The sequence below is a fragment of the Amblyomma americanum genome, chromosome 10 (assembly GCF_052857255.1).
Source record: "Amblyomma americanum isolate KBUSLIRL-KWMA chromosome 10, ASM5285725v1, whole genome shotgun sequence".
In the NCBI taxonomy this organism is placed as follows: Eukaryota; Metazoa; Arthropoda; class Arachnida; order Ixodida; family Ixodidae; genus Amblyomma; species Amblyomma americanum.
Window position 1 is genome coordinate 134,301,501 of NC_135506.1, and position 15,871 is coordinate 134,317,371.

Sequence of the window (15,871 nt, forward strand, 5' to 3'; positions counted from 1 at the left end):
GGCCACGGTTTGGTTCAGTCGCTCCACCGCGCCGTTGCAAGCCGGATGGTACGGTGTTGTCTGCTTCTTAGCGATCTTAAGCAGCTCGCAAACTCTCCTCATTAGCTGCGACACGAAGTTCGTTCCCCGATCTGTCAATAGTTGCCTCGGGGGTCCATGTCGGAGCACGATCTGTTCGACAAATGCTCTTGCAACCGTGTCTGCCTTCTGATCTGGGAGTGCTACCGCTTCCGCGTATTTCGAAAGGTGATCGACAAATACTAAAATGTACTTGTTTCCGGAAGTGGTCGTGGGCAATGGGCCCATTATGTCCATACCTGTCCGCTCGAAGGGAGCCGAAACCTCAGGGAACGGCTGAATTGGAGCTGGTCTTCGTCCCTTGGGTGTTTTTCTTTCGAGACAGGAATGACACTTCGCACAGTAGTCTCTAACATCCTGTCGCATGCCACTCCAAAAGTACAAACGCTCCACACGCCTGCGTGTCTTCGCTACGCCGAAATGACCGGCGCATGGCGCATCGTGAAACGCGCGAAGAACCCTTTCTGTCCACGACCGAGGTATGACGACTCTCTCCCAAGCGGTTTTCTCTGGTCTCCCTTTCCTGGTTGGCCTCGTGCGCCGACACAGGGTGCCGTCTTTGCCAATGAAATAACCTAGCTGTTCGGGGTGAGACGGTGCGCCCTCTAAGATTTCGATTATTCGCTTCAGGTCAGGATCTTTGCACTGCTCTGTGCGTAATTCGGCGGGGTCGACTACGGGGACAAACTCATCTATAGCTGCCACGGCAGCTGTGCGGCTGAGTGCATCAGCATTCAGATGTGTCTTTCCTGACTTGTGCTCAACTTCAAAGCAGTATTCCTGCAGGTGTAGATTCCATCTAGCGAGTCGCGAGCTAGGGTCCCTGACACTCATCACCCATTTCAGAGGATGGCAGTCTGTGACTAGCTTGAATTTGCGGCCGTAAAGGTAGCATCTGAAGTGCTTTACTGCCCAGACAACGGCGAGGCACTCCCTTTCCGTAGCTCCGTACTTTTGCTCTGTGGGGCTCAGCTGTCGGCTAGCAAAAGCAACGGGATGTTCTTTGCCCTCGATAACCTGAGATAGCACGGCACCAACTGCGAACTTTGACGCATCTGTGGCCATAACGAAGGGCAAACTAAAATCCGGGTGGCGCAACAGCGGTGCACTCATTAGCTTCCTTTTCAGGGCCCCAAAAGCATTCTCCGCGTTTTCGTCCCAGCGAAAGGCGACATTTTTGGCTGTTAAGGCGGTGAGCGGCTTAGCGAGCTTGGCGAACTCCTCTATGTGCCTTCGGTAGTAACCGATCAGGCCGAGAAACTGCCGGACCTGGCGGACGCTAGTCGGGGATGGAAAATCCGAGACACACCTTAGTTTCTCAGGGTCCGGTCGCACGCCGTCAGCTGAAACAACGTGCCCGAGGTATTTCACCTCGTTTTTGAGGAATTGGCACTTAGAGGGCTTCAGCTTGAGACCCGCTGCTCTTAGTCGCACCAAAACCTGCTCAATATCGCGCAAATGGTTATCAAAACTGTCACTGTATATGATAATGTCATCCATATACACGAAGCACAGCCTCCCCAGAAGACCTGCCAGGATAACATCAGCGGTTCTCTGCCAGACAGCAGGGCTGTTGGCCAGACCCATCGGCATTCTTTTCCATTCATAGTGCCCTGAGGGCGTGTTGAATGCCGTTTTCTCGGCATCTGCCGGATCCATTGCTATCTGCCAGAATCCCGCCGCCATGTCCACTACCGTGAAGTACCTGGCAGAGCCCAGCTGAGAAAGCGTCTCCTGTATATTGGGGATGGGGTATGGATCGATGCGAGTTACGGCATTTAGTTTGCGGTAGTCCACTACCAATCGATACGAGCCATCTGGCTTTTCCACCAATAGTGCTGGTGCTCCCCAGGGTGACTTTGAGTGTTCGACAATGCCGCGATCAATCAGGTCCTGCACCTGCCGCTCCATCTCCTCACGTTGGGAGTAAGGAATCCTGTACGCACGCTGGTAAACGGGCGATGAAGTGCCGGTTTCTATCCTGTGCTTTATAACGCCACAGCAGCCCAAATCCAGGTTGGACGCGGCGAATACCTCCGAGTAGTCGTTCAGCAAACCAGCCAGAGCCTCCCTCTCCCTGGAATTTACGTGAGAAAGATCGAACGACACCTTTGGAGCAGCCGAAGGACTAGCATGCTCTACAGTTGCGAGTACCGTATCGGTGGGCTCACGTTGCTCTATCGCAGAGGTGAAGAAAGCCAATGTTTTGTTCTTGGGAAGGCTCAGTGGCTGCTGGCTACAGTTAACCACCCGTAGGGGCACTCTGTGGGCGTCATTAACTGTCACGAGGCACGCGGCTGCCTTCAGGCCATTGCTGAGAGAGTCGACCGGCTCAAGCACTCCCACGGCGCCGCTCTCTACATCTGAAGGCACAAACGCGTGCAAAATGTGCTCCGACCAAGGAAGGACGACCGCCTCCTCGACCAGCCGGACGGCAACCCGCGAATATACCTTCTCCTATGATCCCACTGTTTGACGGGTGTCAATATCGGTAATGCGAATCTCAGCCCCTCTCCTGTTCAAAAACGGAACTTTTGAGCCGGCCGCATTAACCTCTTCCTCAGAGAATGAGACTACTACCTTCCCTTTTCTCAAAAAATCCTGCCCTAATATACCTGACACTCCGTTTGGCAGAGACACCGTGTCCGGGCATACGTAGCAGGGGTGCTCCAATGCAATTCCGCCGAGAGAGAAGTGTAACCGGTAGAGTCCACTTATGCCAAGAGGATCCCCCGTTATGCCTACAAATTTGGTTGTCATACCACCAGACGCTTCCAACACCCCGCGGTCCCCCTTCCTTCGAAGCGTGTTAAAACTGCTCTCCTTAAGCAATGTCACCTTTGACCCCGTATCTATCAACAATTCCATACAACAACCATTTAACTCGCAACGCACAACAGGGCATGCCTCGTCGGCCACACAAACTACCACCACCTCATCATCTACTGCTCCCTCCCCACGCTCCTCAGGCTGGGGAGGACTAACTAGTTTTTTGACTCGGTATCTGGAGCCCCGCTGTAGGCTTGCTTAGGGCGTGTCTCGCCTGCTTCTCTTTGTGGCTCCCCACGGCGCACGTTTTGGCAGAACCTGGCGATGTGTCCGCGACCCTGGCAAGCGAAGCATACGATTTCTTCAAAATCTCGCATACCGCGCCTGTAGCTTTGTGGCGGTCTCCGGTTTCCAGCGAATGGGCGCTGTTGAGCGCGCGCTTCAACCTGGCATTCTACCTGCTGAGATAGCAGCTGTTCTAAGCGATCTAACCGCTCTGTCAAGAGAGCAACCTCAGGGTTGAGCACCGCTCTCTCTATGACGCGTACTCTCGCTGCGGCTGTCGTTAACGCCTCATTTTGTTCCTCATCCAATGCGGCCTCCACGGCTTGGTCGAAATTGCTCGGCTTGCGCGAGAGCACGAACCGGCGCACGGGGTCTTGCAGACCAGCCCCGAACAAAGCGGTCATTTCCTCTTTAAGTATATCCTCCGCGTATTTCTTCTTAAGCTGGTCTCCTTCCTCCTCCCTGCTTAACGTATCGCGCGCTAAGCGCTGAAGCCGCGACGCAAACGTTCGCACGTCCTCCCCTACCATCTGTCCGGCGTCACGGAACCTCTGTACTCGCACGTGACGTGGTTCAGTGTCAAAATGCTCAAACGCGAGCTTCTTAAATTCCGCAAATGATTTTGTGGATTTTACTTTTTCGTCTCGCCATGCAAAATCATGAGCAGCTCCTGCCATCTTACACCTCGCCATTCCCAGCATTTGAGCATCGGACCATCCCCAGATTTTCCCAATCTCTTCTAGCATGGAAAAGAAATCGCAGATTGGAACCCCTGTCTTATCTCCCGTAAACGTCGGAATGACGCTTCCTAATGCCAGCATGCTTGCTCCGAGCGACGGCTGTGGAGTGGGAGCTCCCTCAGATAAAGACATTTTTTTTTCAAGCCCTCCGGTGCCTCAAGCCTCTCAAATGGGGGTAAAAGTCCCACAATCAGTCCCGTGATTCCCTTTTGATTACAATTTTGAAGTCATGAATGTCGCAGCATTCAGAGGACATTTGCTTTTGAGACCCCACTTCTGACACCAGTGTGATGACCCCCATAATGCGCAGGTCCACACGGGACGGAGAGGCAAAGAGACACCGTATGGCTCAGTTTAAACAAACAGGTATATTCAATAATTACACATGATTAAGTTTATACATCAGAGGCTGGGGCGTCCGAGCTTACGTGCCGACGACTTCATGGGGGCGATGGAGTGGCTCCGGAGTTGGGCTCGAGCGGTTGCCGGCAGAAGCTGCACGCCGTCGGGCTTCGGCGCTGAAGGCCCTCTTCGCTAACGATGTCGTCCTGAGCGTGTATGCAGTAGAATTTCAATAGTCGTCCGTTTCTTCGAGGATGGTTCACAAACCCTTCCTCTAGTGTCGTTCGGCTTTGAAGATGAACAGGAGGCGAGCTTGTAGATGATGACAGCAGAGCATAATTTTACAACAGAACAAACTTTTCACTACTTTACTCATCGACCGGGCAGGTTAGTGCCTAAGTAGCATCACATTACATGCTAAGCATGGAGCCCCAGCTCAGACTGGACTGCATCCGTTTACATGTGCTTTTAAGCACTTGATTAACAAAGGACTAAGGGCGGTCATTTCCAGTGGCCCGCCCAAAGCATCAATTCTCCAATCCAAAATAACATGCGAGATGGGGACCACCCCTTGGGTTGGGCTTAGCCTCGAACCCAGAGTCTGTTAACAATACAAACTAAATAAACAACAAAAACGCCACCACTCTCTCTCAAGTGAGAGTATACACAGGCTCTCTCTTCGGAGCTAATTCACTAGCGCCTGTCTTTCCACATTCTTGGCGAGTACTGCCTGTCCGCCATGACAGGTGTCCGTCACGGCCCTTCTGGGAAGCTGTGGGTGCCTTCCCGGCGATAGCCCACGACAAAGGGGGGGGAGGGAAAGAATGTTGTCTTCGCGGTAGCGCATAGCGTCGGCTGTGGTACGGCGCGCTCTGGCCCGCTGACAGCTCCCTTGTCCTGGAATGTGCCCGGAAATTGGGGAGGATAAAGCCTGTTTCCCCGGGGCGGCGGCGGGTCCGGTTGTTCTGGTCGTCACTCAAAGAGCATGGCTGGGTAATTGATGATGCCGCTGTCACGGGTCTCCGTCTACGCCGCGCCGTCGAACGTGGATCCTCGTAGCACACACGGAATGTCACAGAGGATGACAAAATGAAGACTGTCACAATTCCATCCGTGCATTCTGTTTCGCATCGGCTAAAGAAGACTGGGAACCGCGCTGGCATCCGAGTCATGTTTTCAGCACCAAACACGCTGGGCGGCCATTGCCGAAAAGTGAACAAGAACAGATAAAAATGTCATGCATCCAAAAACATGAAACTCGCTTTGTTGACTGGAAGATCGCAGTTGGTTATGAGATTCCGCTAACCTGTGGCCGCACGTACGTCGGTCAGACAGGCCCTTGCCTCGACGACCGGCTGCGTGAACACGCAAATTATATAAGAACTTGAACAGGTAGCAATTTGCCATTGTACTGCAAGTAATGCAAAAACTGTAAGCCAAAGCTGCACAAACCGCGTGTTCTACGCAGGTACAGAGAAAAAGAAGCAAGAAAAATCTTCGAGGCATTCGTCATTGACGAAAGGGGGAGACATGCGTTAGCAGAAAATCGATCGCCCTCCTTCAGGAGGAATTGTCATACCTTAAATATTAGTTCCCTTCCCGAGATTAGTGTCCGACCTTTTTTGGTTCTTTTTTGTTTTTCCTCCTGCTAAATCGCTTGGTGTTATCTTTCCTCCTCCGACGGTATTTATTGCACTCGCAAATAAAACCGTTTTCGGTTGGTGGCAAACAGTCAGCGCTCGCTGTGTTTGTCTTTCTTTGGTCGTCCATCCGTTTTTTTTTGTGCTGCATATTTTCCTCTACAGTGATGAACCAACAGGCCCAAATTACCACCCTTCACCCATTGGCAGTTTGTGGGACTAACATATGACCCTGGTGCTGTTGTCAACTTAATTCTATCGAACTGCGGTGTCAGGTCCGCTGCACTCTGTGGAGGTTCAGGTGGGCATAGCCCTTGCGGACGTCACGCAATAATCGCGTTACCCTGATGGTCGGTCAATTCTAGTGGACTGTGGTATCGGTGGTTTCGAGAATGTCTCCTGCCCTGTCCTCCTGTTCAAGTGGGCCTCACCCATTATGACTTTCCGCAACTATTACACCACCCTGGTGGGCAGTATGAACATCATACTGATAAGGGCAGAAAGCTGGGCGAGTTAGTTAATATGCACTGTGGAAAAAAACTCGTGAAGACGCGTAAAGACACTCGTCCATGGTATTCTTCGGCCTGTCGTCGCCTTCACGCACTTTTTTCCACAATTCAACCTCGTACTACTGGTTCGGAGTGCAGGTGCTCTCAGCTGTGTTTCCTAAGCGAACAGGCAGTCCAGGTTGGCCTAGCCTATTATGCCGTACAGTAACTATCATATTACCCTGGTACCACATGCCAGTGCCACTCTAGTGTACCGGATTGTGTATGTAGTGTCCGCTGAGCTATCAGGCCATCAAGTGGGCCTAGTTAATTACAACTTCAAGCGCCGTCGCGGTTGCTAAGTGTTTATGGTACTCGGCTGCTGACCCGAAAGACGCGGGTTCGATCCCTGCCGCTGCGGTCGAATTTCGATGGAGGCATTCTAGAGGACAGTGTGCTGTGCGATGTCAGTGCACATTAAAGAATCCCAGGTGGTCGAAATTTCCGGAGCCCTTCACTACGGCGTCCCTCATAGCCTGAGTCGCTATGAGACGTTAAACCTCATAAACCATAAACCTTCAAGCAATTATAACATGAGCCTGGAGGACCGTACAATGTCATTTAGTGGTGCAGCTTGCCTGCTCTCGGGAGTGTGTGCTGCGCTATCACGTGGTTCATGTGGGCCTACCTCACGCGGATGTTGCGCAACTATCACGCGATCCTTCTGGGCAGTGTCAACCTGACGGGAACTAGTAGACTTGGCTATGGGTGCTTAGAGTAGTGTGTGGCGCACCATCGCGTGGCTCAGCTCCACGAGGTTCATGCAGACGATCGCCGCTATACCGTGAGCCTGGCGACAATATCATTGTATTGTCCCGGGGAGTTATACTTCTTCATGTATTCTTTCTATCTGTCGGCGCGTGGAAGAAGCTTCCCAGACAAGCATCGGGTTGCAGTTTAAAATTTATTCCTTCACATCATTATCCCAATCACGAGTCCCCATTATCCTTACATGCTATGTGGTTAAATACCCTTCGCACACAATGCCCACTAATAGGACCCGAGGATCAACCCCGGGGTGGCGACGCCTCCCCTCCTGTATTGTTCCTTCTTTCCACCGGAGATGGCCGCGAAACAAGATAGGATACACACCCTCGCCAACCAGGTGACACCATTGCACAGCTGGTCCTTATCTGCGCGTTCTCCAATTCTGGGAAGAGTTTGTCTTGCTTGCGCTGCAGTCACCACCACCGCTGGCCCTGCTGCCGTGTCCAGCAAGGTTGAGCGCGAACCTTCACGTATGGAACCCGCGCAAGCATGTCAGTACCGAGAGCGGCGATCGTCAACAATCTGCGACAAATGGCGCTGTCCGGGAGAAGCATAACCGCCAAGCCAGCGGCCTTAAAGCAGGACACTCGAACCACGCCCACGCCCGGCAGATTGGGGGGGGGGGGGTGCTGAACTGCGCGACACTAACGCTATTCCCTTTAAACTCCGGCGACAACTCGCCACTGTTCACATGCCGCCACCACGTGCAGATGGCTTGTCACCTGTCTCCGAAGGCTGCCGCTGCTTTGCTCACACAAGCGCGTCTCGCCGCCTAGTCCTCTGCTGGCCAGCCGTACCCGAGGGGTAACGTTTTTTCAGTTTACCAAGGCTGGCTCGAGGAAACCACTCATTTCCGGTCCTCAAGCGACCTTGCAGTAGCCCTCGAGCATAACATGGGATAGCGGTGCTCGTTGGAGTGACCGCTGCTCTGTCCCGTTCTTCGTTTGCTCCTAGCGTATGCATTCGCAGCGCAAACATCACGGAAACCTGGTGACGTCATTGGAGTAGTCTGGGGCTTCCGTGGCGTCGCGGGTGTGTGCTACGCTATCACGCGGTTCAGGTGGAACTACCCCTTGCGAACACTGAGCAACTCTCAACTCACTCTTGTGCACAGTGTCAGCTTCATTCTCGTGGACCGAAATATCTGTTTTCTCAAAAATCCGCGATGAACTACCATAGAGATATAGTGAACTCAGCCGATGTGGACGTTCACAGTTACCACGTGATCGCGACCTGTTACAATGTCACCCTAGTACACGCCGCTTTTGGTGCCCTCAGAAGTGAGTACTGAGTTCTCATGTTGTTATAGTGGACCGAGACCACGTGGATGTTGCGCAACTATCACTACTTAGCATCAGCGTCATTTTAGTGTATCGAAGTTTCGGCACTCTCCGGGACGTCCGCCGCGCTATAAGGCGGCTCATTTGGGCCTAGCCTTTGCGAATCTGGGCTCAGTTGAGATACACCGTTCTCGAAGCAATGGTGGATTCGGCTGGTGCTTGGATTGCGAAATGATGCGGGAGTCGTCACTGTTGTGAATTCTGTGCGGCATTTGTTTCTTTGGCGAAAAACGTTGTTGTATGTCCACTAAGATACCAACAAGCTGAGGAGAGCACGAATAAACTGAGCTTGTCTGCATATACTACAGAAGAGAACACAGCAGAACGTTGGGTTGCGCTCTCCTCTGCGGTGTCATGCGGTGTCCTCAGGCATGATGTGGCTGCCACGCTTCACGTCAACGCGCCCTGTTTAGCGGCCTGAAAACAGTTACGCCACGCAGACATTTCCAGAGGAGAATGCAAGCAATAATGAATAAGCATTATTACATCCCTCCCCTCCCCCCCCCCCCCCCCTAAATAAACATCTGTCCCTGAATTTCGCTTTACACGGTAGTAATTGTCCTGTGAGCTTTTTGCATGAAAGAAAGCTTCAGCCGACTATTACTCTTCCCGGGGCAGCGGACAAGCCTGAAGCAGCGCGACGAGCGGCTCAGACGCATGCTGGAGCTGCTTAACTCGATCCGCACCCTCAAGATGTACGCCTGGGAGCGCGGCCACGCCAGGACTCTGGGCCTGCTCCGGGGACAGGAACTGCGCTGCGTCCTCCAAGTGGACGTCATCTGCGGCGTCCTGGAGGCATTAACCGGAGCCGCAAGCTCGCTGGTATGATGTGTGTCGCAGTGCTCCAACACGGAAGAAATATTTCCAATACGTGGTTTTGGTAACCTTTTATCAGCGCAATACAATGCCAGCTATGGCATAGACACTCATGATTGCAATCAAAGGAAGGCACTCAAAGATTGATGTCCACCTTTTCAACCCTAGTGTACGTAAATGACGACATACAAAAAATGTTATATGAACAAAGCATAAATCGGGAAAAGGGTCCTTCTATCCATATCTACTATAATTTTCAAACTACCGTGCATTTGTGGTCGTTTCAAACGGCTAGGAACACGAGACATGTGGGAAACCACGGACACGAGGAAAAGCAGCTATTTTGCCGTCGTTTGTTTCCTAAAGAGAGTAGCTTAAGGATGCGCAGAATTTTCCCAACTTTGCTGAAGAAAAAAATCGCACCATAGCATCTAAGCTCCAATGATATTAAAACATATTGTACCTTATTTTCACTTGGTCTCATTCCGGAAAGTCAAGGTAAGCGTTTCGCGCAAGTGAAGCTAGAAGGGGAATTCTTTTTGCAGTGTTCTCAGTGTTCTTTAAAACAGAGAAACTGCATGTGCCATGTTTTGCTCTGTGTCAAGATGATCTGACATACCTTTCAGGAAGTAGAAGGTTTAGAGAGGATGAGGAACTTGTGCATATAGAAGCAGAATGCGAGGATGCAGGAGTAAAAGAATGCGAAGGCAGAAAGATAGAAGTAGTAGAAGACGGAGAGGTTGCAAATTGCACTTTCTAGCCTTTAAAGTAAGGACCCTGGACGAATTGAGAACAACTGATCTATATGACAGCATTATAAGCTGTGAAGGCCACTATGTTCCTCACTATAAGCAGATCTACATGCCAAGCTAATATGTGTTGTCACCAAGTAACGCTTGCTTTGAGCGGACTGGCCATTATCATCTTCTGGCCAAGAAAGAGGACCTTTGTAACGTAAAAGTTGAAAGCGAAACATGGTATCAACTCGAAAAAGACCTATATATATGAATCCGAGGTTGTCGTCGAAAAAAAAAAACTACTTCAAGGCTTCACATGTATTTCAACTGCCGCACTAAGGCCAACTTTTTCTCAGGCAACGCTACATATTTTTTAGCATGGATGTAATTGCGTATACTAGGAGATAGGTTAAAGGTTTGCTCGGAACTCATGACTGCCACGCAGGATACGCGGCTGTTCTCAGTATCTGCTGATGACCTGATATTATATTTCATCATTCCCTGGATGGCGATGGAGCTGCATTAGCTACCCCAAAAAATTCCTGAAAAGTCGAACACTTCAGGATTTCAAGGATTAAATTAATAGAGAACTCTTTCGTTTAGTGATTAGAGTGAGCCTGCTTACTTATCTCCTGAATATTCATAGTTTCAGGAATGTTAGAAAATTTAACCCGTAAGTGAGATATTTCTGCAAAACGTCCCTGAGCGTGTAACTGAGGCTATGAGTTATGGGAACACGATACGAAATGAATACTTTTTCAAAATGAGTGGCAGGTGCAGACTAAAGGTCAAATAGATTTTTCAGAGCCTCCCGCTAGTTCTTTCTCCTTAGGTGACAAAATGTTACTAATATACTTACGTGTTATGCCCTCTACAGCCCTCAGTTTGAGGGATTACATGAGCGGTAAAACACAGATACTCACTAGGGAATACAGACAAACTATGCAAAACAAATTAAAGTACAAGCATACGCATAAAAGAAAATAAGAATACATTTCCAAGAAAGAAAAAAGGGCATAAAATGATACACGAAAAGGACAAAAATAAAAATTACAAAAAAAGAACAGTGAGCAAAACTTCAAGACGAACTCGTATACGACAATGGTTCAATAGTAATAGTGTGCGTTACAGGGCAAGGTGCTTAAAAAGAGAGGATCCTATATATGGCAATATATGAATGAAGGAGGCTCTTAGAATTTAGATGCACTAGTTTTGATGCCGATGAGTGCTGGTAAGTCGTTCCATCCTTTGATAGTGCGGGAAATGAATTATCTCGGAAAATCAAAAGTACGAGAGATGGCGAGATTAGCTTTGTAAGAATGATCATGACACAGAACAATCACAGTCGCGGGGTCAATAAAATGCAGGAAGAAGTGGATGATGACAAAACTTAAGAAAAAGAGTTAAGCGGGCTATGTCCTGTGTGCGCTGTTCAATCCTGTTGTGCAACACCAACATGCCCAAACTGATACATCAGTGCTGCGATTCGCAGCGTTTCAAACTGAGCGTGAATTTTTGGAGTGTCACGCTGGTTTGTCGATTTTGGCCGTTATGTTACTGTAAATCACACAGTCATCAGCAAAGAACTGGATACTGAACTTCACAAAGCTGGGTAAGTAATTCATGTAGATTGAAAAAGTAAGTGGGCCCATTCACTACAGCGTGGGAAAATGCATGTTGTACACTCTGGGACACCTCTTGATGACGAATCAAAATTGTTAGCGAAGTGAACTGAGTTGGGCATGTCAGAAAAGTTTCTATCCATTAAATGACTTTCGGATGAATGCTCAGTGGCTTGAGTTTAATTAGGAGCCTATGGCGAGGTAGGAGGTCAAATACTACAGAAAAGTTTAAAAAACCGGCAACTTGGAAACCATAATAAATCGATTAATGTAATTAATTGATAAACCTGGATAGTTGTGCCTCACACAAATAGCCCGTGTGAAAACCGTGCAGAGAGCTAAAAATTACGCTATTGTCTTCGAGATAATTATTTCAATGTGTGGGAGAAGTTTCAAAGGTTTGCATGCAGTGCTTGTTAAGGAAATTAAGCGATAATTGACGGGAGAAGTGCGATCACCAGTTCCATCGTAAACTTGGAACCTTGCTAAATCTCTGGAATGATGGCTTACTATAACCCTGACCTTTTTAATAAATTGTTCAATGCCAAAACTTATGCTCCTCAAGAGGTTCTCTCCTTGTATCACCTAAACGTACGCAGTTTGAAGAATAAGGTCGCAGAAATTGAAGCTCAATTAGAGGAACTAAAACGGGGTTTTGATGTCATTGGTTTCACGGAAACTTGGTATAGCTCTGATGCGGAAGTTGTGCAGATTCCATGCTACAATCACATTTCTATGTACCGACACGGCAAGCGCGGAGGTGGTATATCTCTATATGTACACGAACGTTTCCCCTATGACGTTCTTACGGAATCATGTGTTGGAAATGAAAACTTTGAAGTTGTTAGCTTACTGCATCGCGACATTGCTTTACTTTTAGTATACCGCCCCCCTTATGGTAATCTTGATGCATTCCTTGACTTCTCTGATAGTTTCCTTAATTTAGCAAATCAAAACAGATGGCGTGCCATTATATTTGGTGATACGAACGTTGATTTGCTTAAGAAAAACCCGATGTAGACTAAACTACTTGAATTGATGTTCTTACATGGTTGCCAAAATGTTACCGACCTACCTACCAGAATAAGCCAGCAAACAGAAACACTCATTGATCACTGTTTTACAAATTTTTCCCCACATACAGTTACCGCAGGTGTCTTTTCATCAGCCATAAGCGATCATATGCCATTTTTTGGCTTGTTTTCAAATAAGCAACACTCTGCTAAACCTAAGTACAAGCGACGAACAGTGAATGAAGATACAGTTGCCTATTTTTGTTCACTTATGACTGAAACTTGTTGGGCAGAAGTATATCTAGAAAATGATCCGTCCGTAGCGTACGATATATTCTTAGAAAAGGTACAACACAATTACAACATTGCATTTCCTATAGCTGCCGTCCATAAGCACAAAAAAGCTAAGAAAGACTGGATTACCCCGGTTCTTCTCAAGCGCATTCGATATAAAAACTCGTTATTTGCTCATTTCTTAGAAACAAGAGACCCAACCGATTTTGAAGAATTTAAGAAATTTAGAAACAAATTAAATCTGAATCTAAAGAAGGCTAAAACGGCCTATTATGAAAACAAATTTGCTTCAATAGTGGACAAACCCAAACAGGTCTGGAAAGTTGTAAATGGCATGATATCCAATGGGAAACCTCGTCTGCCTTCCGAGCTACTGATTAATGGAACTGCCTGCTCTGGTGTAACACTTGCTAATACATTTAAGGAACATTTTCTTAATGCAGGCGCTTGTAATATCACAGCGGGCACGTGTCGCCCATCACCCATAGACCCTTATATGAAAACTTGTTGTTGTGTCTCTATATCTGACCCCCGCGTCTCAAGAAGTCGTGGCTATCGTTAATTCCCTTAAAAATAACTGTTCACCAGGTGATGACGATATAAGTACGGTACCAGTAAAAGCCGCTATTAGAAGCATTAGTCCACCTTTAACACATATATGCAACAGAATGCTCCTGACTGGTATTTTTCCTGATAAGATGAAATCAGCTCGAGCTACAGTAATCTACAAGAGAGGTGACAAAAATGATATGAACAATTATTGTCCTATCTTAATATTGCCACTGTTTTCTAAAATCGCAGAACGTGTGGTATATAAAAGGGTACAAAACTTCCTAGATAAAAAAAACACAATATGCAAAGAACAGTATAGATTCCAGGCTGGTACATCCACGCAGACTGCTCTACTGGACATAAAAGATCGCCTTCTTTGTAACTTCGAACAAAAGCTTTTCACCATCGGAATATTTTTAGACTTTCGCAAAGCTTTTGATTCAATTAAACACGATATCTTATTACTAAAGCTGGAAAAATATGGAATTCGCGGTATTGCACACACATTGTTGGAAAACTATCTTACAGGACGGAGGCAGTCTACGTGGCTACAGGAGCTTAAATCCGACACAGGTTTAATAAAATTCGGTTTACCACAAGGCTCTATCCTCGGAGCTCTACTTTTCATTTTATATATTAATGATATAGTAAATGTACACTCCACTTTAAATATAGTCCTCTACGCTGATGACACCAATGTCTTCTTTTCCGGTCCCAACCTTAGCTTGCTTGAATATCGATCCAATACCTGGCTCAATGAACTGCGAACATGGCTTGATGCCAATATTCTTGAACTAAACATAAAAAAAAACTAAATATGTGCTTTTTCGCGCCAAAAATAAGCCCTTTGATCATAATATCCCACTATATTTTAATAACACGCAAACTGAGCAGGTGAATTCTCATAAGTTTCTAGGAGTACATTTTCGCAGTGACTTGAGTTGGACCGATCACGTCAATAGTCTGCGGATACGAATATCAAGATCAGTTGGGTTAATTCAACGACTTCGTTATCTTCTTCCATTCCATGTAAAAAAAACAGTTATATTTTTCTCTTATTCATTCTCATATTGTGTATAGTCTCTTAGTGTGGGGAATATGTAATAAAACTGACTCGGATAGTTTGTTCTCTCTACAAAAAAGAGCCTTGCGCACTTTGGGTAGATTTACTGTTAGTACTAATGACATGTTTAACTCTTGTAAGGTGTTACCAGTTTTTCTATGCTACAAACACTCCTTAGTAGTCCTAATCTACCAAAAAATAAAACATGACTTTGAATCTTTTTCCCGTTCTTATTTGAATAGAGCAATCACACATAACTTGCGCACAACTTCTTTGATTGGTTCTAGGCCTCGTACTAATTACGGCACCCAGACTACAGATCACCAAATAGCAGTTTTATGCTACACATATCCAACATTAATTGCTTGTGCCGAAGAGATTGTCAACATTCATCAATTCAAGAAGAAAATGAGGCATCTTTTGAACACCCCCGTGTGAAATTTTATTATGCATACCTGCTGCATTTCATTGTTATTCCTACTGTACTGTGTGAATGTGTTTTTCTTTTGTATGCCATTTACTATTGCTTTTTGTTGATAACCTCTTCAGTATTATTTTCTACCTGACCAGTGCTTGTGTAATTGCTTATTTTGAATTCCTGTCTCGCCGTGTTTGGTGTACCACTGTTCTCATATGTTACTCCGCACCATCTGCACCGACGTGTAATGCGGGTGTTAGGCCTCGTCAGGAGACATCCTGGTCTCCTTTAGCCTCTCCCCGCGGACACCATGTATTGTTGTCCAAAATAAATAGAAAATGAAAAGTGGGAATTATTTTTTCTCTGTTGCAGTCATGTATGGTTTCCCCCATGGATAATGACTGATTGAAAATCGCTGTTAACATAGCACTTTAGACATCAGAAATTTTCTTTAGTGCTTTATTACTAGAGCCAAGATGATCGGAACTTCTCAATATTTTCAGGTTTCCGAGTAAGTTTATAATTCAGGGCCCGCTGATGATAACCTCGCGCATTAGCTGTTGCACGTTTGTCGATTGCAGGTGCTTACATAATGTTGCCATGAGCGAACAGAGCTAAGAACGCTGTGTCAAGTACTTGGGCGCAGTCAGATTTGAGAGCAGGAAGTACCGTGAGCATTAGAAAGAATGATGTCCGGGTGCGTGTTGGGGTTCATGACGTGCCAGAATTTTGAAGGATTATTCTTTAACAAGCATGAAAAATAGGGAGCAAACGACTAACGGAAAGCAGATTCGAGCAGAGCCTGGTAGGCCTTGTGTAGAATTTATGTTTTTGAAATGCTTCCGG

At 47.2% G+C, this 15,871-nt stretch overlaps 1 protein-coding gene across 7 annotated transcripts in view; it reads left to right on the forward strand.

The window, feature by feature from the left end:
* The window catches only part of LOC144107794 (multidrug resistance-associated protein 1-like), a 592,391-nt gene that overhangs the window by 333,048 nt on the left and 243,472 nt on the right, over window positions 1–15,871 (forward strand). For all 7 annotated transcript variants that reach the window (XM_077640975.1, XM_077640979.1, XM_077640978.1 and 4 more), the window contains one exon: window positions 9,129–9,332. In XM_077640975.1, the coding sequence (XP_077497101.1) occupies window positions 9,129–9,332 (204 nt within the window). The remainder of the gene's footprint in view (window positions 1–9,128; window positions 9,333–15,871) is intronic.